This window comes from Polypterus senegalus, chromosome 1 (genome assembly GCF_016835505.1).
Source record: "Polypterus senegalus isolate Bchr_013 chromosome 1, ASM1683550v1, whole genome shotgun sequence".
Taxonomy (NCBI): Eukaryota; Metazoa; Chordata; class Cladistia; order Polypteriformes; family Polypteridae; genus Polypterus; species Polypterus senegalus.
In genome coordinates, this window is record NC_053154.1 from 181,572,198 (window position 1) to 181,596,541 (window position 24,344).

At 38.7% G+C, this 24,344-nt stretch overlaps 1 protein-coding gene across 4 annotated transcripts in view; it reads left to right on the forward strand.

Moving 5' to 3' along the window:
- The first annotated feature begins 13,488 nt into the window (after window positions 1-13,488).
- The window catches only part of wdr53 (WD repeat domain 53), a 51,662-nt gene continuing 40,806 nt past the window's right edge, over window positions 13,489-24,344 (forward strand). For all 4 annotated transcript variants that reach the window (XR_005634992.1, XR_005634991.1, XM_039764124.1 and 1 more), the window contains exons 1-2: window positions 13,489-13,583; window positions 19,325-19,822. Coding sequence is in view for 2 of the 4 variants with exons in the window: in XM_039764124.1 (XP_039620058.1) it covers window positions 19,325-19,822 (498 nt within the window). In the remaining 2 variants the exon portion in view is untranslated. The remainder of the gene's footprint in view (window positions 13,584-19,324; window positions 19,823-24,344) is intronic.

The following is a 24,344-nucleotide window of genomic DNA, read 5'->3' on the forward strand; positions in this document are numbered from 1 at the left end:
TAAATGGAATATCAGGTAATTTGCAGTAATAAATAAATACCTGTGCACTTGTTAGTGCGAATGACTGTTGAGTAGCCTTATCGATAGATAGATAGATAGATAGATTCAGTGACAGTTCTATCTATCTATCTATCTATCTATCTATCTATCTATCTATCTATCTATCTATCTATCTATCTATCTATCTATCTGTAGTTTGTGCATTTTGAAACATTGAATTGAAATAGAGAGTTCAGAGTAATAAACCTCTGGATTCCATGATTATTAAGAGAGGGGGCTTCTCACCACCTAACCTCCCACAACACCACATAAGTTCTACATTTGATTACAATGTAGGCGAGTGCATGCTTTATGTGGAAAACAACAGGCCTGATGTTGGATCTATCATTGGTGACCTTGGTTAACGTCCTAAATGAGTGCATTCATATGGATACATGGTGTACGTGGAGATCTGTTGGTCTGATGCTGTGTTTTCTTGCTTTTTATTCAGTCTGCTGGTTAGACCTTTGTGACATGAAAGTCAGTACACACATTGTTTTACAATAGTTCCTTCTCTTTGAAACAGTGTCAAAAACTGTGCAGTGGAATCACTGAAATAATTAAGACACTAATCTGTTAGTACAAACAGAACTCTGTCATCTCTATCATCTAGCAGCTGTACCACCTACACTTCAGAACAGGTAATCCATCTAAAGTTAACCATGTTTGGGCCTAGCCAGTGTTTGAATGGCAGACCTTCCAGGAAAAGCTTGGGTTTCTGTTAGAAGGGATGTTGGTGAATCCATCAAGGGGCGCTTATTCTGTGGCCAGTGTGTAGATCCTAGTGCCCAAGTGCAGTGATTGGGAGACCGTGCTGTAGAAAATTGGTGCCTTCCATTGAATGAGATGTAAAACCAAGGTTTTGACACTCTATGATCATAAAAGGTCCCTGGGGAACTTTTGAAAAAGAAAAGTAGGGTGTTCCTGATGTCCTGGCTAAACTGCCCACCATAACTGGTCATTCTGGCCCTCAATCATCCCCTGTACCTTATTAGCTAACTGTGTCTCCCATCCCTTCTCTGCCTATTATCTAATGTGTGGCGAGCATACTGGTGCAAAATGGCTGCTCTTGCATCATCCAGGTGGATGCTACACAGTGGTGGTGGTTTAAGTGGTTCCCCACTATCTATGTAAAGAGCTTTGAGTAGCTAGAAAAGTGCTATCAAAAGGTAAGTAATTAATCAATTAACTGACCTTGGATGGAAACTTTACGGTGATCTTAACCAAAATTAACTATCTGCAAGTATCAGGAGCCCGTCCATGTGGAATCAGGCACCAATTTAGAATCGCTCCTAGAAAGTGGAAATTCATTCTAAAATCTGTTCGAATTCCAAAGTTATGAATATATTGATGTTGTCAAAATCATCTGTTGCTTAGACCGTTTTCCAAATCTCCACCTCTCTTTTTCATAGTCTGCTGTTTAGAATTGCTTAATTCAGTCAATTATATGGATTTCCTTTGCAAGCTTCAAATAAACTAAAAAGGACAAATACAAATATGCGCAACTCAAAAAATTAATTTACTTTCTGAAAGTGTTTATTCCAATACATGGCCATGTTGCCATTTAATCAACCAAACACAAAAGCACTGTTTCTGTTTGACTCCCAGGACTGAGTTATTCGAGTTATTCTGTACTCTAACTCTCCACTTCCTTCAGAATTTATATTGTTTGATCCTTTCACTCCTTCTTTCTGTACACATCCTTTTAAGCCATGAATATCTGTTTTACATTATGGAGATTACAATATATTTTTCTTTGCACAGCATCAACATTTTCTTCTCCAATTTTCATTTTCATGACCTTGCCTTCTATTGTACATTTAAAAGGCCTTGCCACCCTGCCATAACTGGAACTGTACCTACTTGTTAATTTTCATAAGGAGACACTTCGAAGCCATTTGCTTCATTTTAGAAAAAAAAAAATCTTTACCATGGCTAACACTGCTTATGATGAATAAGACTACAATATCTGGACTCTTCTTGGTTGTGACTGTTGATGCTGGACAAGTAGTAGCAACAATGACAGAGTACTGAAAATGGACTGTTTAAAAATTAGATGGATGGACCAATGGCTCATCGGGCTCATTCAAGGATGAAAACACTTTACAATTTTCTCAATATGGTTCACTTTGTGCACAATATAGTATATTTCTGCTTGTAGTTTCTTTTTGACAGGTCCATACTTTTAACAGGTCAGGTCAGGTCGGGAAGCATGGACTGGTACATTGCGTTGCCACGCCCACTATACGACAAAATAGCTTGGGATCCTGGTTGGCAACCCTCCAGGCAGACACGCAGTCCAGTCCCACCCTCTATCTGCTGTAGCCAGGTGTTACGTGGGCGACCCCTTGGCCTGGCCCAGCCACTTTGGTCTCCAAAAATGAGGATCCTGCGAGCTGGATCACCTTTGGGGAATTGTGCCACATGGCCATAGTGTTGTAACTGATGCTTCTTCACAATGCAGGTAATGTGCCTCATTCGGGACTCCATGAGCAACCGCTCATTCAACACAAAGTCAAAACCAGCAGTACCCAAGGACTCTCCGAAGAGACAGTACCAAAGGAGTCCAGTCTTTATCTCAGGTCACTGGATAGCATCCATGTCCTACAACCATATAGTAAGACAGGAAGCACCAGATCTCTAAAGACTTGGACCTTTATCCTTTTGCAAAGATATCCACACACCCCTTTCCAGCGACCTCATGACCCCCCATGCTCTCCCAATCCGTCTACTGACTTCATAGGAAGAGCACCAGAGACATGAATGTCACTGCTGAGGTAATTAAACCTCTCGATAAGGTTGACACTTTCTCCACAGAAAGAGACACTGCTGATGGCTGTGCCCAAGAGTTCATTACAAGCCTGGATCTTGGTTTTTATCCAGGACACTCGCAAGCCCAGACACTCAGACTCCTCACTTAGTCTCTCGAGTGCCCTGATCAGAGCCTCCATTGACTCCACAAAGAAAGTGAAATGAGTGTCTATTTAAAACATAGCCTTGTGTGTTTTATGTTTAGTTAAAGAAAGCTTCCTGAAATGTAATTATTACATATTAGACATTGCATAGTCTGAACTTTAGTTGTCATATTACAAGATGAAGAATTCAAGAGAAGGCAAGAAAATGCCATTGATCTCAACATATGCCATAATCACTCAAATTCTATTTATTTTTATAATGTGCACATCAAAATGAGGCTAAGGCCGGGTTTATACTGCATGCTGCAATGGACGCTCCTACTACACAAGTGTTGTAGTGTTTATACTTGCGCATGTACTTTACATAAATCTGGAGGAATCCACCAGGTGGCAGTGCGAGATATTATCACGGTGAGAACATGTTCGGCTTCTCTGTGTTGTGAATTGCCTAGAACACCCATTAAATTCCGATGACACCAGGGAGGTGTTTTTCGTAAGTGGATTACTCGTTTAACTGGATGTAGTTGTTGACGATTTGGCCTGATCCTGGATCTGTCGGTTTTTCGAAACTCTTGCTGGATGTGTCGTCATAGCAGCACATCCAAATCCTCAAACCTGCTCGGAGCAGGGGAGTATTTTCCATACGTTGCTTAAATCATCTGAGATCAGATGCCTCATCTTGGATGAGTTAATGCCGGTGAAGCTCATCCAGGATAAGTCAGTTTTTCAAACGCAGCCGTGTAGTAGATTAGTCAGCTGAATCTAATCATCTGAGATGAATGCGAGCTCCCGTGCTGATTGAAAAGCCCATATATATTGAGTTTAGAAAACATAATCAGCAAGTCTTTGATAGGCTGTAACAAAATGACGAATAAACGGGCGCATTTTTTTCCACACAAGCGGCGCAGGAACTTGATATAAGCTTAAATATTTGATGAAGACACTCTGTCTGATTATTCATCAGGAGGAGAGGTAAATTTTCCAAATAATCTATACTAATTAAAGGCAAAGCCCTCACTGACTGACTGACTAACTCACTGACTCACTGACTCATCACTAATTCTCCAACTTCCCGTGTTAGGTAGAAGGCTGAAATTTGGCAGGCTCATTCCTTACAGCTTCCTTACAAAAGTTGGGCAGGTTTCATTTCGAAATTCTACGTGTAATGGTTATAACTGGAAGCGATTTTTCTCCATTTACTGTAATGGAGTTGAGCGCGAAAGCCGTGGGGGCGGAGTTTCGTGTGACATCATCACGCCCCCCACGTAATCACGTGAACTGACTTTAAACGCAGTACGTAGAAAACCTGAGGGCTGTTCCACGAAGCGAGCTAACCTCAAAATCCAGGTTTATTTCGATAATCCCGGTTTAATTTCTCGAAATTCGGTTCCACGAACGAGGCTAACCTGAAGCTCCGCTTAATTACTATGCCAACATATGCTCTTGGACACGCCTGCTCCGTGGCAAATTAGTTGTGAAGCTTAGCTTAGTTTGATGAATATGATTGGACAAGCCATGTGATGTCACAGCACGACATTCTGCGGGGCTGGGATTATTCTGCTGCTGTTCACTCCCTCTTTCGCACACATCGACCCTCCAATATAAAATTATTACAGATTACATGCAGGCGATTCTAATTACTTAGAAAGTATAAAATGACAAGGAGTGCATTGAAGGCTTTTACATGAATAACCATGGCGTGCCCATTTATTCATAATCCAGTTGATGAGGGAGCGAGGCTCATTCGTAGAGCTTTAAGGCAACAGGTTCCACAATTACTTCGCCCAGGATAGATCCGTTGCATTTTGCGGATGATTATTTATACGAGCGCTATAGATTTAGTAGACACAGTATTGCATATTTGTGTCAGTTATTGGAACCTTACATTTCTAAAATCACACGTCGCTCTAAAGCCCTTACGGTTGCACAGTCTTTGTGTATCGCTTTGCGTTATTTTGCCAGTGGTTCATTTCTGTACAGTGTGGGGGATGCTGAACATTTAAGCAAAGCTACAGTGTGCCGTGAAATCAGGAAGGTTTGCGTTGCATTAAAGTCCTTTTAAATATATTCATTACCTTTCCTGGCCACCGAGGAATTCTTGCCATTAAGGAAACTTTCTTTGGAATTAATGGTGCTTAATCTTTAAACATCTACTCATTTACAGCACATAAATCATTACCTGATAAGTAACTGAATTTAATTTGTCAGGCTTTCCTAACGTCATTGGAGCCATTGACTGTACACACGTGAGGATAAAGGCTCCAGCAGGTCCAACAGAGCCTGATTACATAAACCGCAAATCATATCACAGTATTAATGTACAGGTAAGTACTGATAATATCTCACATTTATATACAAGAGGTGAAAGTGTAGTCGTCCAACATTAGCAATGTATGTCATTACCATTTCCTAAAATGTTTCAGATGGTATGCACTGCTGAACATCTAATTTCAAACATTGTGGCAAAATGGCCAGGATCAGTACATGATGTCAGAATTTTTCGTGAGTCTTCACTGGCTCAAAGCCTCAGACAAGGCAAGTCAACTAAAATTCACAAATATACTATAGTTTATTATACTACAGTCTAATGTGTCTACTTTCCATTATAGGAATTTTTCCTGGTGTGCTGCTTGGTGACAGAGGATACCCATGTCTACCGTTTCTTCTCACACCATATACAGATCCTGCAACACAAGAAGAAAGACATTTCAACCATGCCCATTGTAAGACAAGGGCACGCATTGAAATGACATTTGGACAGTTAAAATCCAGGTTTAACTGCCTGCGGCATCTCTGAGTTACACCAGACAGAGCGTGTGACATTGTAGTAGCCTGTGCAGTTTTGCATAATGTGGCAATACTGCAGCAGGAGCATATGCCAATAATGACGCATTCTTCACTTGCTGCCAGGACCTTTTCGTTCCACTCATGTTGCTCCTGAAACCAAGCATTATTAATAATTATATTAATAATTACAATTATATATCACTTTTATCCAAGATGAACCCATATAATTAACATGCTGTCCTGTTTATCAATGTGTTAAAATAACCTTAAAGTACCTTACAACTGGTAACAAAATGCATATGTAAAAGGAAATTTTAATGACTATACATTTTGAAGGCTTGAAACTGTTCTCATTTAGTTGTTAAATAGTTTGACATCCTTAACACAAAAGTTACTAAAATCATGTCCTTACGCATTTAACTTGTCAGCTATTTTCTGCCATGCAGCCTCACGAGCTTTGATAATACAGCTCGTGTTCCCCTTTCTAGTTATTATAGCTTTGTAGTCCTCATAGGCTTGTAATAATAATTCTTGCTCCGCCTGCGAAAAAACGCAGCTCTTTCCTTAGTTTCCATTCTTACTTATCCAGCATCGATTAACAAGGCTGCCTTTTATATCGCGTGGACGCCAAGACGAGCCTCGCTTATCAAGCTTGGCTTGAATTAGCGGAGATTAAATACACCTGAATTTTGTTCGTGGAACTCAATGAGCCTGAAGTGAACTGTTAGGCTAACCCAAGCGAGGCTATTACAAATAATCCTTGATTTTATAAGCTCGCTTCGTGGAACAGCCCTCTGGGAGGTATTTTTTGTACATGGATTACTCAGTTAGCTGGATGTAATAGTTGACGATTTGGCCTGATCCTGGATCTGTCGGTTTTTTGAAACTCTTGCTGGATGTGTTGTCATAGCAGCACATCCAAATCCTCAAACCTGCGTTCTATGTAAACAAGGATTAGTTCACACACTTAATCAGTGTCCTTGCATGGAATTCATTCAGTCATAGCTTCGCCGTTCATGAATGAGCGACCAATTGCTATCGGTACGTAAATTATAAGAAAAGACTTTCATACAGAGAGGGTTTTGCGCAATCGGCAAGACCCTTTATTGTTCCCGGATGAAATTATTTTCGAAAGATATCGCTTTAGCCAGGTGGGAATATTGTACCTTTAAGATTTATTAGCACCTTATATTCGAAGTCAAACTCTGAGAAGTCGGGCTCTCACAACCACACAGACAGCATGCATTGCTTTGTGGTTTTTTGCAAGCGGCACTTTTTTATATACTGTAAGCTATGTGGAAAATCTATCTAAAAGTGCAGTTTGCCAGGCAATTCGTAAAGTCTGTCTCTGAAATATTTCCTTCGGGTTTTCATAGTGTTTCCTGGACACCTGCGTGTGCAGACAATAAAAGAGGCATTTCGTGCCATTGCAGGTACACAGGCAAAAACACCCACAGTTCCGTAAAGAATCTCACAATCTGCCTAACATTCTCATTACCCTGGATTTCCAAATGTGATTGGGTCACATGGGACTGATCAGAGTGGAGTTTGATCAAACATTATTTGGAAAATGTATCTCTCCTCCTGATGAATCATCAGACACAGTGTCTTCATCAAATATTTGACCTCCGCCAATATCTCGTTGGTCAGACACAATTGCTAGGGATATGACATTCACTGCAACTGACCCAACAAAAAAGAGGGCTATATGGAACCTACCTATGGCGCACATTGAGGACAAATATATGCAATGACCATCCTTTACCTGAAATGAAGTGACCACTGCATCCTGCCACTGGTTCTGTGGAGGAGCTTCCCACTGGAATGTCCTCAGAAACAGGGCGATGGGCATTTTGCTGGAGAGCCAGCTCTTCCGCAGGGGTTAGGTCTGGACCACATGGACCTCCACCTGTTTTTTGCTTGTCTGTCTTCTTATTAGCTTTAAAATTAATGTTTTTTTTATATTATATATGATTCTTTATGTGAACAATTCTTTAAATAGTTATATATCAATATTTACTAGTTTGAATTATATTCTTGTACTTCACTTTAACCTGTCTCCATGTTCTCCTTGTGCTCATGTTTGATCTGGAATTATGACATATTAAATAATAATTAATCTGACACATAGGAAATGAAACGCTGCATTCAGTAAGTACAATGCACACTACTTAGCATTTAATTTGTCGGCCACTTTTTGCCAGCCGTCTTTTCTGGTTTGGAATGCTTTTGCAGTGTTGCCCCGTGTGCATATTAAATCTTGAAATTCTTCTTATCCTTCGAATAAAAGGTCCTGCTCCACTTGTGTGAAAAAAAATGCACACGTTCTTTTGTCGTTTTGTTACAGCCGATCAATGGCTTGCTGATCATGTTTTCTAGATTCAATATATATGGGCCTTTCAATCAACGCGGGCGCGCGCATTCATCCCGGATGATTAGATTCATCTGACTAATCTACTACACAGCTGCGTTTGAAAAACTGACTAATCCCGGATGATCTTCACCGGCATTAACTCATCCAAGATGAGGCATCTGATCTCGGATGATTTAAGCGACGTACGGAAAATACCCCCCTGACCGCAATATCTCTGAAAATGATGTGTATTTATTAAATCCATCAACCCAGGGATGTGTCCATTCCAGCAAGCATTGGGCACGAGTGAGAAACAATCCCTGGACGAGGCCTCAGGTCATCGCAAGGTCAATACAAGCACACACATACACTAGCGTCATTTTAGCAGCACCAAATCCCCAAATCTGCATATTTTTGGAAGGAAAATGGAGCACAGTGTGGAATCCAAACAGGGAATACAAGCGACATGAGTCCCTGCGAGACAGCAGTGCTACCACTCCACCACCGTGTCACCCCCATGTGTGTAATTATTAACAGTATTCATTATTTAAACGAAATTAACGATATATTTGTAAAATGTAACATACACACTTTAATCCATTTCATCATGAAAGTAATATCAAGTATAAATCTAAAGATTGTAAATGTGCAGAGAGTTGGAATATTATACATTTAATATGTTCTGTGTGTTGATCTATTGCTTTAGCGATTAAAAACAGGGATGACGTTTACGATGGTCTGCTTTAATGATAAAGTAAACTACGAGGTTAAAGTGGACATTTCGAGATTAAAGCCGAAATCACAAAATACACGTTTTCACCATGCCCTTAAGTTTTTTTCTCTTTGGCTCAAATACAGCGCTGTACAGTATGCTGCTGTTTTGAAGTTGCAAAAAAAAAAAAAAAAGACGGCACAAAAGACGGTTATGTGAGACTTTTAAAATGTATCGTGTCATTACGATTGGGAATATGCGATGCATGAATAGGCTATAAAAGCACCACGAATGCATCTGTATGTCGGCATTTTGCTTCACCACATCGAACCATTAATGAAACATCGAAGCGCGCACACCAGTCTCGTAGGATCCACTGTCATTACCCGATCTGCGTGCCTACCCGATTTGCGCGCGCAGGCGTATTGAAAGCCTAACATGCCGTAAAGTGTTCACGCATGCGTTTAACCTATTGGGCAGACCGTACAGTGTGTGATGACGTAGCATTTCAATACGCACGCGCATGCAGATCGGGCCGGCAACGGGAACCAGGAAGTGACACACACCGCATGCGCTTAATGAAAAAAACATTAAAAAAAAAAATCACTTTACGGCACAACCCGATCTGAACTGTGCATGGAGCACAATTTGACATTACGGTTTATTCATTTTAGTTCTACTGTGGCGTAAAGTTGATGTCCAATGTTTAATCGCCGTAAGAGGAAGCTTAGGTGTGCACACCTGATTAGCCCCAATTAGGGCGAACTACACGCTACGTACTCTTTGTATTATTTGGCAGGTACTAATATCTATATATGTATTTATATAACATATATATGTTATATAAAATATGTAGTGTTTTTATTTTCCCACTCACGTAATAAATCATATAAAGTTTCCTTTCCTTTTGATCTATTGTTGCAATTTCCCTCTTATGTGCAAATTGTGTTTGTTTAAAAATATCTTTAGACATCAATTATTATTAATAAAATTGCCATTTGTCTTAAGGCATCAGATTTACAAAACCTAATGTATCCAACCAGTTTTATAGAAATATATGGTCCTTTTTCAAAAAAAGAAAAGAATTAACACTGTGTTACATTTCATTGTGCTGACTGTCCCTGTCCTTAGTGTTAACTGTGACTGTCCACTTGTTAAAATTCTTTAATTCGTTCTCAGTTGTGCAATCAGGTCAGATGCTGAAGAAATGAAGAGCATAAAGCCACCGGTTCAAATCCTCATTTATTCCAATAGCTATTAATCTTACAGAGAAGTTTAACTTTATATCCACAGACTAAAATTAAGGAAGTGCGCTGTTATCACTTGAATCAATCTATATTATCTATTTTTTTTACATTAAGTGCTTGTTGCTGTAGTTCACATTTGTATTACATTTGGTCTTAATGATGTGTTTTTAATGTTATTTTAAGGCGTCTCTGTAAAACCCGCTGAGAAACCAACTTACTTATTAATATAATAAAACTGAACTGAATTTAACAGGTGTAAATTAAAATATTCTCCACTAACTGCGCAGAATTTAAACAGCATGAAGTAGTTCAGTTTATGATGAACACCATGTGGACGGAGGGCAGTGATATTAATTCTTACAAGTTTAATCAACATAACACACCGCTGTTTGTGTGCAGACTCCTCATCTCGTGTGAATTGTTTTATTCACCCATATTGATACAGAGCCAGTTCATTATTATAACTTTAAAAAAGGAAATACAATACACTTATCGTACATTTTTATTGAAGGAATAAATGGTATGTTTAAAAATAAAAGTGAAAGATCTGTGAACAATGTTTCTCAAAAACAAATTATACACACACCCATATTTATATGTGTATATATATATATATATATATATATATATATATATGAGTAGAAAATTCAGTAATCATAAAGATGTATAAATGATAAATGCATTTAACTAGAACACAACTACAATGAAAATGGCCAACAAGGGGTGGTGTTAAAAACTATTAGGGAAGGAGAACACAAATATATTTACAGATTTTTTACCTTAGTATTTAAAAAAAATGGTAGCCAAGGTTTTGAACACAATAAAAGTGAATCATTAAAATTGTCAAAAAATGCTGTTTTAGCTTTATGAACAAGATGCTACTCAGAGTCTGAGTTCTTATCCAGCAATATTCCATAAAAATTCTGTTCTATTTAAACTGACATTTTTCCTGATCTGTCCATTAATATTTGTTCACTAATAACATTTCTATCTCACCTTTGCTTACAAGTGCAGCTCAAATTGCTCCACAAAAATATACAGTTACAAAGAAAACTGAAGGCGTTATAAAAGTAAATGAGAAGCAAATGGAGGGGTCCTTGTCCTTTGTAATAAATACACTGCCTGGTCAAATGGCCGGGGACAAAGACAAACTTGCAGCCTTTAAGGACACTGGAGATAAGAAACCTCTGGGGGTCCCAAGCCAAAGCCCGCACAGCCCCCTCTGCACATCCCAGCATACATGATTGTGGCCGTCTCAGTCCAATCACAATTCTATTTCAGGATGTCTTGTGAACTTTTCTTCTGTCACAGGCAGTTGGAGTTGATGTAACAGACGGTGGAGACGCAGGGGGGCACCATTGCAATAAACTGGGAAAAAACAACAGAGAAAAACAGCAGAGGTTACTGCCCAGTGCAGAGCTTATAAAGTGTACACAGCACCATTTCTAAACTATTATAACCAATGCAAGTAAGTTTTTCGAAATGCTTGACATTTGTAGCCTGGCACTTCTCTATTGGCAAAGCACTCCAGATTTTGTTGCACGAGTATAGAAAGCTGCCAGTTTTTATGGTTGATCTTGGAATAAAAAGCAAAGCAACATTTCAGAAAAGAGATGTTGGGAGTAGACACTCCAAAATACAGGCAGGGTCTAAAATACTCAAAGCCTTCTAATTATTTAATAGAACCTTAAAACCAATTCTAAGTGACACAGACAGCCAGTGTAATGAGACCGAGACAAAAAGGCCAATACCTCCTGATCACTTGGCAAAGGCACAGCACATCAGACCAGAAATTGAGATGGAGGATTCTAGAAATGCCGGGCAGGAAGGCCAGCTGCTACTTCAACATGGCACACATCTCTCCGTCCTTCTTCTTTAACTGCTGCCCCATAACACGAGCGGACTCTTCTACTTCACTGTAACTGTTAAAAACATAAACACAGTAGATATTCACTCACGGAGTTCAAACATTAATAAAGTGTAAAGTCTTACTTCTTATTCTGCCTTCTTTCTTGGTTCACCTGTAGATCAATTATTACCAAAGTAAACCATCACAATGGATAAAGGTCTGCTTAGAGTAACGTCTAACTAATAATATTATTCTTAATTGTGTTTTTTTTTGTTGGATTTTGAAAGAACCCCAACTTAACTGTCATTATATGTAACATCATTTTTTTCCTCAGAATTCGGGTACATTGGCATCTGTTCAGCCACATGGAAGGCTGGTTACCACCAGGCATCTGTAGGGTCAAGACAAAAAAAAAAAACAAAATAAAGGGGCATTGTTTTTCTAACTGCAGCAATAAGAAATAAGTTCTCTCTAAGGAGCAAGGCTCCTCCATTATATTCAGTTAAATGTATGTGTGTGAACTTCTATAAGCTTATAACACATGACAACAGCAGGTGCCCAGCCTGTCACTGTGCCACATCAGACGCACACCGCACTTCTCTGATGGCTATGGATATAAATTTTAAAATTGCCTGTTTTCAACCATGGAATTTTTTTCTACTAAATAAGGTTAAAGAAATCCATTAACAATTTGTAATGCTATTATCTGCACCCTGCATTCTTGTAATAACTTAGTTGTTGCTACTCTTGTATGTAATATAGCCTTCATCGTTATATTTTGTTAACTTTATTATGGAAAAACTATTGCATTGATGTAATCTGATATCAACATAATAAAAAAAGATGGCTCTGGAGGGTACACTTTACACCGATCGAGTGTCAGTCCTGCACTCCTAATTCTATTCCTACTTCGACACCTCGATTACATTGTTTTGCTTAATTATTATCACGCCGTTCGCTCTTTAATATAAAAAATGTGGACAAATGTTAAAAGAAACACATCACCAAATGCTAATAGGGTGTTACGAAATAAATGACATACATCTATTAATCCATTAACCCAAACACGGAAAATGCTGTGATTTTTACGATTAAACCACGAGATTACGAAGTGGTTTAACTAAAAGTGATGTACTTACAAAAAGCTGTAGATGGCCACTATAAAGTTCACAGACACACGTCGCATTTCATTTCGCTCCCTCTTCATTCGACCGGAGTTACATTTTTCAGGCGACACATCTTCCATGACGTTAAAATTCAAAGTTGCCATCTTTTCCAGTAACAAGTCCACTTAAAGACGTCGGTAAACGACAACACAAAAATGACTCGCAAGTACAAGTCAAACCTGACGAGTGACGTGTGTCGTAAAACATTCGACATGCGCAGAACAAATCGGGCAGCGTCGTGAAATGAATTTTAATTAAGCAGAGAGCGCGTGCGCGAGACAAATCGGATGGGGACTCATGTCGCAAAGTAAAACAACAGATCGGATAGGGTCGTAATAGTAAAGCTCTGCGCATGCCTGCGCATGCGCGCGCAAATCGGGTAGGCGCCGCAGATCGGGTAGCGATACGCATGCGTGCTCAAATCGGGTAGGCACTATGTCGCATTTTAAAACACGTTAACGTGACGTAATTTAAATATGCCAGGTTTGGAATCATTTTGAGTCGTGATCACGGTGGTAAGTTTTCAAAAATCATTGTTTTAATAGTGCATATATTAAAGTCTATATTTTTGTAACATACATTTGGACAAAATTCGTTTGAATATTTATCAATACTAAAGTCTTTAAAACTATTTCAATGCCGGTTGTTTTAGTATGAGGATTATTACAGTCTCTGGGCGCTACGTAAAATTAAATCCATAACACATTGTTATTTAATAAATGTGTAAAAGTGTATATGACGTTTTTAGGAATGTCATGTGAAAATACCGAATTAATTGTGTTTCGAAGAAGGATTTTAAATTAGAAACAAAGTGAATGGGTCTGATGCTAAAATTCGTGGGGTGTAGTGATTTTGTCCTCGAACGTTTTTAGTTAAATTGTGCACCAGTTAAATTGTCCCTAGTGTGTGTGTGTATACAGATAGACGAAATTACGAAGCTCAGGGTCCATAGTGTAACAACATGAAGTGAAAATAAAAAATAAAAATTAGAATTAAGATTTAAAATTAAAACACAAACAACACAAGACATTGTGCAAAGACGAGACACAGAAGTAGCAGCAATATTGATGTGTAGTAAGCAATATGAACATTGATGCAATGTGTATTATGCAATCTAGGTACATAAAGATAATCAATAAATATGTAATAAGAAAAATAATAGATAATATAGAAATTATCAATGTATGATAATAGTTGTTTAAGACATGTGTAAACAATGACAGGTCAGAATGTTTAAAGGTCAGTATGAGTTTTTCAGTTCTTTTCTACATGCACACTAGTGTTTGCAGGAAAGTGGTTTGCATGTATAAAAGTTCTGTTTTTAGAGGTGGTTGACGCAGTGTGGAAGATCTCAGGGGGCAGCATGGTGTTAAGCAGTCTGACAGCTTGGGGGTAAAAAATATTCTGCAGCCTGGCAGATCTGGCTGTGATGCGGCAGTATCTTCTCTTGGATGGCAGAAGTGTGAAAAGTCCATGTGAGGGGTGTAAGGGGTCCTGCACAATGCTGCAGGCCTTGAGGACACTGCGTTTGTAAAATAAAAATAAAATAAATAGTATTAAAAAGTATGGCAATAGTTATACTGTGCTTTTGGATTTGTAACATTCCCCAGGATGTTCTTTTCTGTCTTTGAAATAGAACTTGTTTACGTGTTTACTTGTGGTTTGAAAGTGAATAGTATTAACTAAATGATGACTTCTGGATATACTGCCTTATTTATGAATGGACATTTTTTTTGAAGTTTCTGTCAAAAAAGCATTACATTTTTACATTGTAAGAGTTTATATGATCATAGCCACTACTTTTCCAAGTAGTAGGATATCCAATAATGTGAAATGATTTAAGATCATTTCTTAATATTTGTTTTAAGCTGCTGCTTGACATTGAGAAGGATAACCCGTTGAAGTTGTATAACAATGCAAAAAGCTATATAAATGTCCTATTACAATAACATACACCTTTTGTAAATCTTTTAGAAACAACTGTACTGATGTTAAGCTTTTAGTTTTTCACAAAGGCAGAAATGACATTAAGAAACTGGTATAAAATAAAGCTAAAGATGTGAACTTATCCATGCATTTTTTGGCAGTTATGTGCATGATTGCCAATCAGAATATTATGACACACTAGTTATTCTTATTAACACCATAAATAGGATCATTAATTTTCTCACAAATACACCCAAAGCAAAGAGAAGAAATTAAAAGTTTACTCATATAGATAGATCCTGGGGCCTCATGCATAACGCTGTGCGTAGAATTCACAGTATAACATGACTTAAGCACAAAAGCCGAAATGTGCTTACGCACAGAAAAATCCAGATGCAGGAATCTGTGCGTACTTCAACTTCCGCGTTATTCCGCTCCATAAATCCCGGTCAGCGTGAAAAGTAATCCTCATGCACGCGCATGCTGTCCCGCCCAAACTCCTACCAGAATTATGCCTCTTTGAATCTGCAAATCAATATAAATAGCCCTTAAGCTCAGCGTTCTGTGAAAAGACAATGGGAAAAGCACGGGGGAAAATATAAGAATTTCAGCGAATATCAAGTGGAGGCAAAGGAAAAACATACTATTTGTTGATTTAAACAGTGGAATAAACAACAAAAGGAAGTTGATCGAGTGACATTGTGAACTTGAGCTTTCGAGTTTCTCCGACGCACTAAGTCGCACAGTGCCAAAATAAAAATGAAATCGCATATCAAAGTCGCCGTGAAAAGGCGAGTTGTAGCCCACCGTCTGAGCTTATTAGGGTACAGACGAAAAAAAAAAATAGGCACACAGTGGGGAAAAAAAAAGCATTAAATGTCAACTTTAATCTTGAAATTTCCACTTTAATCACGTAGTTTATTTTGTCATCAAAGTAGAACATCATAAACTTCATCTTAAATTAATTTTGCTAGTTTCTCAAATCCCATCGTAACTAAAGTAGCACGTTAAATGCTTTGTTTTGTATTTGATCTTCAATGTGCTCTATGTGTGTGAATCACTATGTGCTTCCATTCTTTCTCTTTCTCTGACAGGACACAGAATCTATTACATTCGTGATATTACAACTCTCTGAATAATTAAAATACTGAGATGTGTACGCGATATAATTTTCATGATGATTGGAATGAAAGCATGTTATTAAATATGAGAACACGATGGTGCAGTGATTGTTCATGTCTCACACAAGATGCTGTTGTGCCATGCGCGACCTTCGATGAAATAATTTATTGTAACAGTACTGTCTCTTTCAAACATACTAACCTCCAATTCCTGTCATTACTTTCGTTTCCCGAATACTCAATCACCACACAATCAGCTCTGTAATAGACGTTAAGCCATCTGTAAGCTTACAACTACGATTCTTCAAAACTTTTAAGGAACATTGAAATATCTTCGTAGTATGTGTTTAATTCTATCCATCTACTCTTCTAGTGTTGCGCCAGCCTCGGCAAATATACAGCGCAAGGGAGGAACAATACGTGAACACTGTGTCCTAAAATGTTTAATTATTAACAATACAGATTATTTAAATGAAGTTAAAGTTTTATCTGTATAATATAATCAACATATTTTGCTGCATTTCATCTTAAAAATGATATCGTCATCATATGTAAATACGTGCTTTATAAAGTGGCGCAGTTTGCGTAATATAACTGTAGTGCAAGTTTTCAGTGGGGTAATTGTACTTATAAGTACAAACAGTTCTATAAGGAGCAATTGATTGAGTGCGTTTATAGTTCTTGGGATGAAACTGTTTCTGAACCACGAGATATGTACAGGAAAGGCTTTGAAACGTTTTGCCATGGCTTTGGCAGCATGTGCTTGATGCTGTATACCGATAATTCTTTTTCCGATCACCTGCTGCTGTGATTCCCCACTCAGATACAGTGATTTAAATACTCTGAGTGATGCAGTGAGAGTAATATGGAAAAAGATAATCCACTATGGCAACCCTTAAAGGGAGCAGCTGAAAGAAGAAAAAGAAGATGGTGCAGTGAAAGTAACAACACTAAAGCAGTTATGGTATTTGGAATACTATGGCTATTCCCTGGGCCATTATATTGTTACAGGTAATCTACAACTGGATGCATTACACTAATAAACAATATGCGGTTAGTGTCGCTGTATTTATAAAGCCACGTCAGAAATGTGGTTTTAAGAAATAAAAGGTAACCACACAGGAACAGTAGCACTGCTTTGACGCTGGGTGCCGCAACCGAACAGAGAACTTGCGTACGACAGGTCATGGGGTACCGTGGAAAAGTGTTTGGCTTTATGCCAAGTGTAGGTTTTATACATTGTGATTTGAACTTGGAAACGTTCTTACGCAACATTTCTGTGTGTACGCACCATTTATGCATGAGGCCCCTGGTCTTTGATATTCACTGCCTGTCAACTACACTGTGTACTGTGTGATAATTTTTAGAGTAGTAGATTTTACTGAATAACCTTGAGCATTCATTCTTCTTTTATTCACAAAGTCTTACTCATCCTTATCTTAGGCCTTGATGCTGTGCATTTATATCTAGTGATGAAATATCTTTGTCTTGTATGTTGTGTGCTTTCAGTCAACATAGTAAATATATTAGTCTTATTACAAATTGAGAAATCAGAATTGCATTTGAAAGACTTGTGTACCGACTCCACAACCATGATAAGTTAGACAGTCATACACAGCATAGCGAGCCTACCTTTATCAAAGCTTTATGTTGCTTAATCAATCTAATTACAGTACTATTTTCTGCAATTTTTGGTGGGGGGGGTTATGAATATTAAAAAGTAACACGTTCGTGAGTTGCATTACCAGCAAAAAGTTTGGGGGAGCGGTGTGAGTAAAGTTGGAATGTGATGTCAGAGTCTCTGTTCACTATCTACATGTGACAGAAAGCCGAGTCTATGTGGATCCTACGTTATCAATGTGCACCCTTCGATGTCTGATGAATGGTTCGATGTGGTGAAGCAAAATGGCGACCTACAGATTAATTCACGGCTCTTTTATATTCAAGCGTCACATATTCCCGATCGTAATGACACGCTATATTTTAAAAGTCTCATATACCATCTTTTGCACCGTCTTTTTTTTTTTTTTTCCCTGGGCCTCCTCCTGACAACAGCAGCAAACAGCAATAGATCACCACACAGAACACATTAAGTGTATGATATTCCAATTCTCTGCACATTTAGAATCCTAAGATTTATACTTGATATCACTTTTATGATGAAATACATTAAAGTATGCATGTTACATTTTTACAGATAAATCGTTAATTTCGTTTAAATAATAAATACTGTTAATAATTACACACATGGGGTTGCACGGTGGCAGAGAAGTAGCACTGCTGTCTCGCAGGGAGTCACGTCGCTGGTATTCCCTGCCTGGAGTTTACATGTTTTCCTGCCGAGTTTCCTCGGTGTGCACCAGTTTTCTCCCAAAGATATGCAGATTTAGTGACACTAAAATGATGTTAGTGTATGTGAGTGCTTGTATTCACCTTGTGATGAGCTGATGCCCCGTCCAGGGATTGTTTCTCCTTCGTGCCCAATGCTTATTGGAATGGACATGGATTTAATCATTAAACATCCTTTTTAGAGATATTGTGGTAGGGTTTCATTGGAATTTAATGGGTTTTCCAGGCAATTCACAACACAGCGAAACCGAACCTGTTTTCACTGTGATAATATCTTGCACTGTCACCTGGTGGATTCTTCCAGATTTACGTAAAGTACGCGCACAAGTATAAACAGTAAAACGCTTGCGTAGCAGGAGCTTCCACTGGAGCAAAGGCACGTGAAGTATAAACCTGGCCTAAGACGGATCTTACCTCAGCACTACATAACACTCCTACTACAAGACAGGACCACTCGGTAGTCATCATTACTCCTGAGTGTGATAACCCTTTCACAACTCAATATTAATCATAGTTTAAAGGTGTTTTATCAAAATGCCATGTGATAAAGAAGCAAGTGACATGGCCTGTCTGGTAACTTGACTGATGCTGGAAATACTGCACAGTGCAGTTATACTCTTTTCCTTTTTTTGTTTGGTACTAGGCATGACTGATATGTCGCCTAGCCACAGATGGACACTGTTGGCTAGTATACACTTTGCTTTGATTATTTAGCAGCACATATGTCAGGCAGTAACGTAAGTGTTTATAAATACATAACTAAGTGCATCTTATGTATAATGGATACCTATTAAATGTTTAATAATATTGTATATTTTGATTAAAGTACCTAATCAAGTATTTATTTTATTTTTTGGTAGATGGTGGATCCTGTAAGCATTTTGCAGAAGTGGGAGGGTGGTCACTCCACAACAGTTCTTTGTGTTGGTGTTGGGACTGATGGGCTGTTAGTATCGGGAGCAGAAAAAGGAGCACTCACCCTGTGGAATGATGAAGGTGTTAATCTTGGCCAGCTTAAATTGGTAGGGGAAGATGATGTTACTTGTGTAACATTTTCCCCTTTAGCCGCCAATAAAGTATATGTTTCTCATGGAGAAAATGTTTCCCTCTTGGACACTAGATTTCTGAAGAACGTGTTAGCTTGCTATCACATCAGTGAGGATGAAATTAACTGCCTGTCTGTGAATGAAACTGACAGTTTTTTAGCAGCTGCCGATGACTTGGGTGCAGTGAAAATTTTGGACTTGAGCTGTGGGAAAATAAGGTGCTCCTTGCACAGACACAGCAATATCTGCTCATCAGTGGCTTTCCTTCACAATAGACCCCAAAGCCTGGTGTCATGTGGACTTGATATGCAGGTAAATATTGTGTGAATTCCTTAATTCCTAGTTTCTAGCAATAATCTTTGAATGTTTTCACATGTTCAGAGTTTTTTGTATATTGCCACAAAATCCACACTACTTTAATTGAACATTAATTTGCATGCTGCTGGGCTGTACATGAATGTGAGAGGACTCTGGATCTGTCATAGTGTGCTCATTGTTTGGTTATTTTACATGCTCTTATTTCGGACTGCTGTGGATATGTCTGCATAGACGATCTGTGTTTTCTTTCATAGTGGTGCAGCAGTAAGAACTGCTGACTCATAATCAAGAAGTTATGGGTTCGATTCCCAGGTATTCCAATTACCATTTTGAGTAATGAGGTGCCATTTTTATTACACATTTATTTGATTTGAATCTGTAACAACTAGTGTAAATTTATGGTTCTTGTAAAAGTTAGTGTTTTTTTTTTTCCAGTTTTATTCTCTCAGTCACGGTCATGCTAACCACCACCCCATCTGACGTGCGTGAACGAGACTGGCACTGGGAAAACTGTGGACGTGGGTGTGAGTGGTTTACATGCCTGGGAAATAACTGTGGATGTGAGTGGTGTTTTGAGGCAATGGAACTGGAAATTCTCTAATGTGGTGGGATTAAAGCTGACACACAAAAGCTGGCGAATCATACCTTCTTGGTATCTTGTTGTCACTTGAATTTCTTTTTATTCAGTTTTATTCTTGAGTGTTCCTTTTGTGGACTCTAGGGGTCGCTGTTGCCCCGTGAAACCCACCAGACAGACGTCCAGGACACACTTGTAAAAGCACCAAGAAGAATTCTTTAATATTTTCTTCAATACAGTGCACAAAGCACCACACTGTCCACAATTCTCCAATAATAATAACAACAATAATCACAATACAATCCTCCACTCCCAGCAGCTTTGTCATCCAGCCTCCCAACTCTGGCTCGCCTTGCTGGGTCTCGACCAGTCCTTTAAATAATCCTTGACCCGGAAGTGTTCCTCCTCTTCTTCTGGGTCAAACAACACATCATTAGTTCTCAAGTAGCCCGAAGTACTATGGGCTTCCGTCCTTGTGACTCCAAAGTACTTCCGGGTTTTCGTAACAGTAGTAGTCCCCAGGTTCTTTGCGAGCTCCCCCTGGTGGCAACATTATATTCATTTGCATACCTTCATGCGGTTGTAGTTGGTGACCACGTTTTGTTGGTTTTTTTTTTTCTCCTCTTTGATCTTGCCCAGTTTCCACATTTTGGTGCATGGTGGTGTCTCTGTTGTACTCCAGGGCATGCAGAGGAAAGACTAGTACAGAGAGGTCAGTTTTGTGCTATATACAATCATCAAATTCAAGTGTTAATAGTTCCCACACACCCAAGGACCGTCCTTGACCTGTTGCAATGTACACACCTTTCTATGCTGTGGTTTCTATTACATTTCTATTACATTGAAGGAGCACCTGGCACTGAGTTTTCTTTCCTGGGTAAGGTGGAGGTCTTGGAACAGAAGCTTGTCAATGTTGCATTCTCTTTTCTTTTTTCATCTCCTGTTTTTGTAAGAAGCGACGACAAAGTCGTGTACTGCACAAGGCATGCACGGAATTCACAGAGAAAAGAGTGTTCCTGGCTCACCTTGCAGAGGAACTTTGTCGTCACAGCATCGTACCTTAGGTCAATTTCTTTTTCTTCAGTTATATTTTATAATAAAAGCATACATATTTTGTTATACTTGTACCTTTTGTGAAAGTGTTTATTTGATATTTGAATTTCAGTCTTCTCACTTTATACACTGCATGTCTACATTTTGTCAATTATTTGTCTTTTGCAAACCTCAAGTCTGCAATCTTGGTGTTATTTTTGACAGTAACCTCTCTTTTGAGAAACAGATTAATTCTATAGTTAAGAGTTGCTTTTTCCAGCTTCGTCTTTTAGGTAAGATGAAGCCTTTTTTATCTTCTAGGGATCCTGAGAAAGCTACTAATGCTTTTATCTGTTCTCGCTTTGATTACTGCAACTCGCTGTATTCTGGGATTAGCAAATCCCTGACAATTGGCCCAGAGTGCTGCCACTCGCTTTCTGTTTGGGGCAAGAAAGTCTGATTCTTTTTCTTCAATATTAGCTTCTTTACACTGACTGCCTGTCAATTTTTGAATTGATTTTAAAATCTTATTGCTAGTTTTTAAATCTTTACATGGGCTTGCTCCCAGACGTGTTGCCAACCTGCCACCCAGCTCAGCTCAAGCATGGAATCTCCCACAGTCCTTTTATATAGTCCGTGACCTGGAAGTGTTTTCTCTCTCTGTCCATGTGACTGGTAACACTTCCGTGTCAGATAAAAACTCCTCTTCTTAAACCCGGAAGCACGTCATTTCCTCTGTCCATGTGACTAGGACGCACTTCCGGGTTGTAGGGAAGACCATCGTTCCTCCCTGCAGCGCCTTCTAGCGGCCCTCGTGGTATCCAGCAGGGCTGTGGATAAAAACTCCATTGTCCATAATTCCCTGCTGGTATTCGGGGCACCTCCAAGACCAACACTGTCTGACCATGTGATATGGAAGACCTGCAGCTTTTTTTACCCTATGTTCCAGTTTTTGATACTTAAAATTAAAAGCTTGCATGCTCTCATTAAATCAGGGTGAGTTTCTATGGAGCCAATGTGTCCAAAGCATCTTTCAAGTTAATGTTAGCTGATCTAAATTATTTCCCACGATTACTCTTAACTTACTCAAAACATAAGTTTTGAAGTAGAATTACAATTTATGGTCTTTGTTTTAATCTGTGAATGTATTGGTAGGGACAAAAATTGCGTATTGATCAGAAATAATTTCATTTAATGGAGTAGTATTTAAATTTTGAATTTCAACTCTGAGTTATAATTAAGTCTAATGTGTGGTTATGATTGTGAGTTGGACCATTGTCAATGTGGCAAAATCCAGCTGAATTAACAAATAAGTAAAACATTTGCTAAAGGTGTACATTAAAATCCCCCATCAGCAGTTTGCCAAATTCTGTCATGAACAATGAATATAGCCCTGGTGGTCCGTTGACTAGCACCACAGTTGTGTTGGAATCTGTTTTAATATTTAAAATGAGTGCCTCAAAGGATGCAAATCTACCAAAATTTTTAGAAGCAATGTACATTTTATCACAAATTATTCCAAGGCCACCTCCTCGAGCATTATTTGTAGATTTATGATTTTATGAAGGAATGTTTATCCACTGGTGACTCCTTAGCTAGGGGAACAGTTTCTGATTTCTGATTTCCTAAGCCAGAGTTCAGTGAGAAGATGCAAATCAGATTGTGTACTTAATTTAATATCATTTACCAAAGCAGATTTACTTTAAAGAGATTGAATATTTAATATGCAGCATTTAAAACTGCATAGATGTTTCTGAATTGGTGATATATTATTTGTTTTAATTTGAATTGAGTTACTATTACAGGTGCCCCTTCTGGAGGATCTCGTTTTATGTCTTGGTCTGATTATAAACCTTATTTTTCAGTTATTAGGTAATCTAAGTTTTGCATCACGATTAATTTATAAGATGCCCCACAACGGGGTTTATGGGTAACAGGTACAGGATAGTAGTACGTGGGGTAAACAACAGTCTGTCATTTAAGATCACAAGATTCTGATCTGTAGGTGCTCTGACGAGTCAGCGAAGACATTTTGCTTCCATATTTTGGGATAAAACAAAAGATTTCCAGTTAAAATGAAGGACCATGTTGAAAAATCTAGGCCTTTCTCAATTATTCACAAAGGCTATACTTTTATTTGCACACCAGGTTTTTAGCCAGCAACGAAGGAAATGCTATACTTTTCTGGTTCTTGTAAAATGTTATATGCATGTGTGAGACCCCATACCCTTGATTTTGCGTGCTGCTGCTCCCGTTGAAAGCGGTGGCAACTATGTTTGTGAAAATATGAATTGCAAAAGGAGGCGAAAAGAACTGTTGTTAAGAGTTGATAAAGAAGAGCCACTGTGCAGATTTCAGTAGTCAACACACCCAAGCAAATAGAGATGTAATAGTCAAAATGGCAGAAATACACTCACCTAAAGGATTATTAGGAACACCTGTTCAATTTCTCATTAATGCAATTATCTAATCAACCAATCACATGGCAGTTGCTTCAATGCATTTAGGGGTGTGGTCCTGGTCAAGACAATCTCCTGAACTCCAAACTGAATGTCAGAATGGGAAAGAAAGGTGATTTAAGCAATTTTGAGCGTGGCATGGCTGTTGGTGCCAGACGGGCCGGTCTGAGTATTTCACAATCTGTTCAGTTACTGGGATTTTCACGCACAACCATTTCTAGGGTTTACAAAGAATGGTGTGAAAAGGGAAAAACATCCAGTATGCGGCAGTCCTGTGGGCGAAAATGCCTTGTTGATGCTAGAGGTCAGAGGAGAATGGGCCGACTGATTGAAGCTGATAGAAGAGGAACTTTAACTGAAATAACCACTCGTTACAACCCGAGGTATGCAGCAAAGCATTTGTGAAGCCACAACATGCACAACCTTGAGTCGGATGGGCTACAACAGC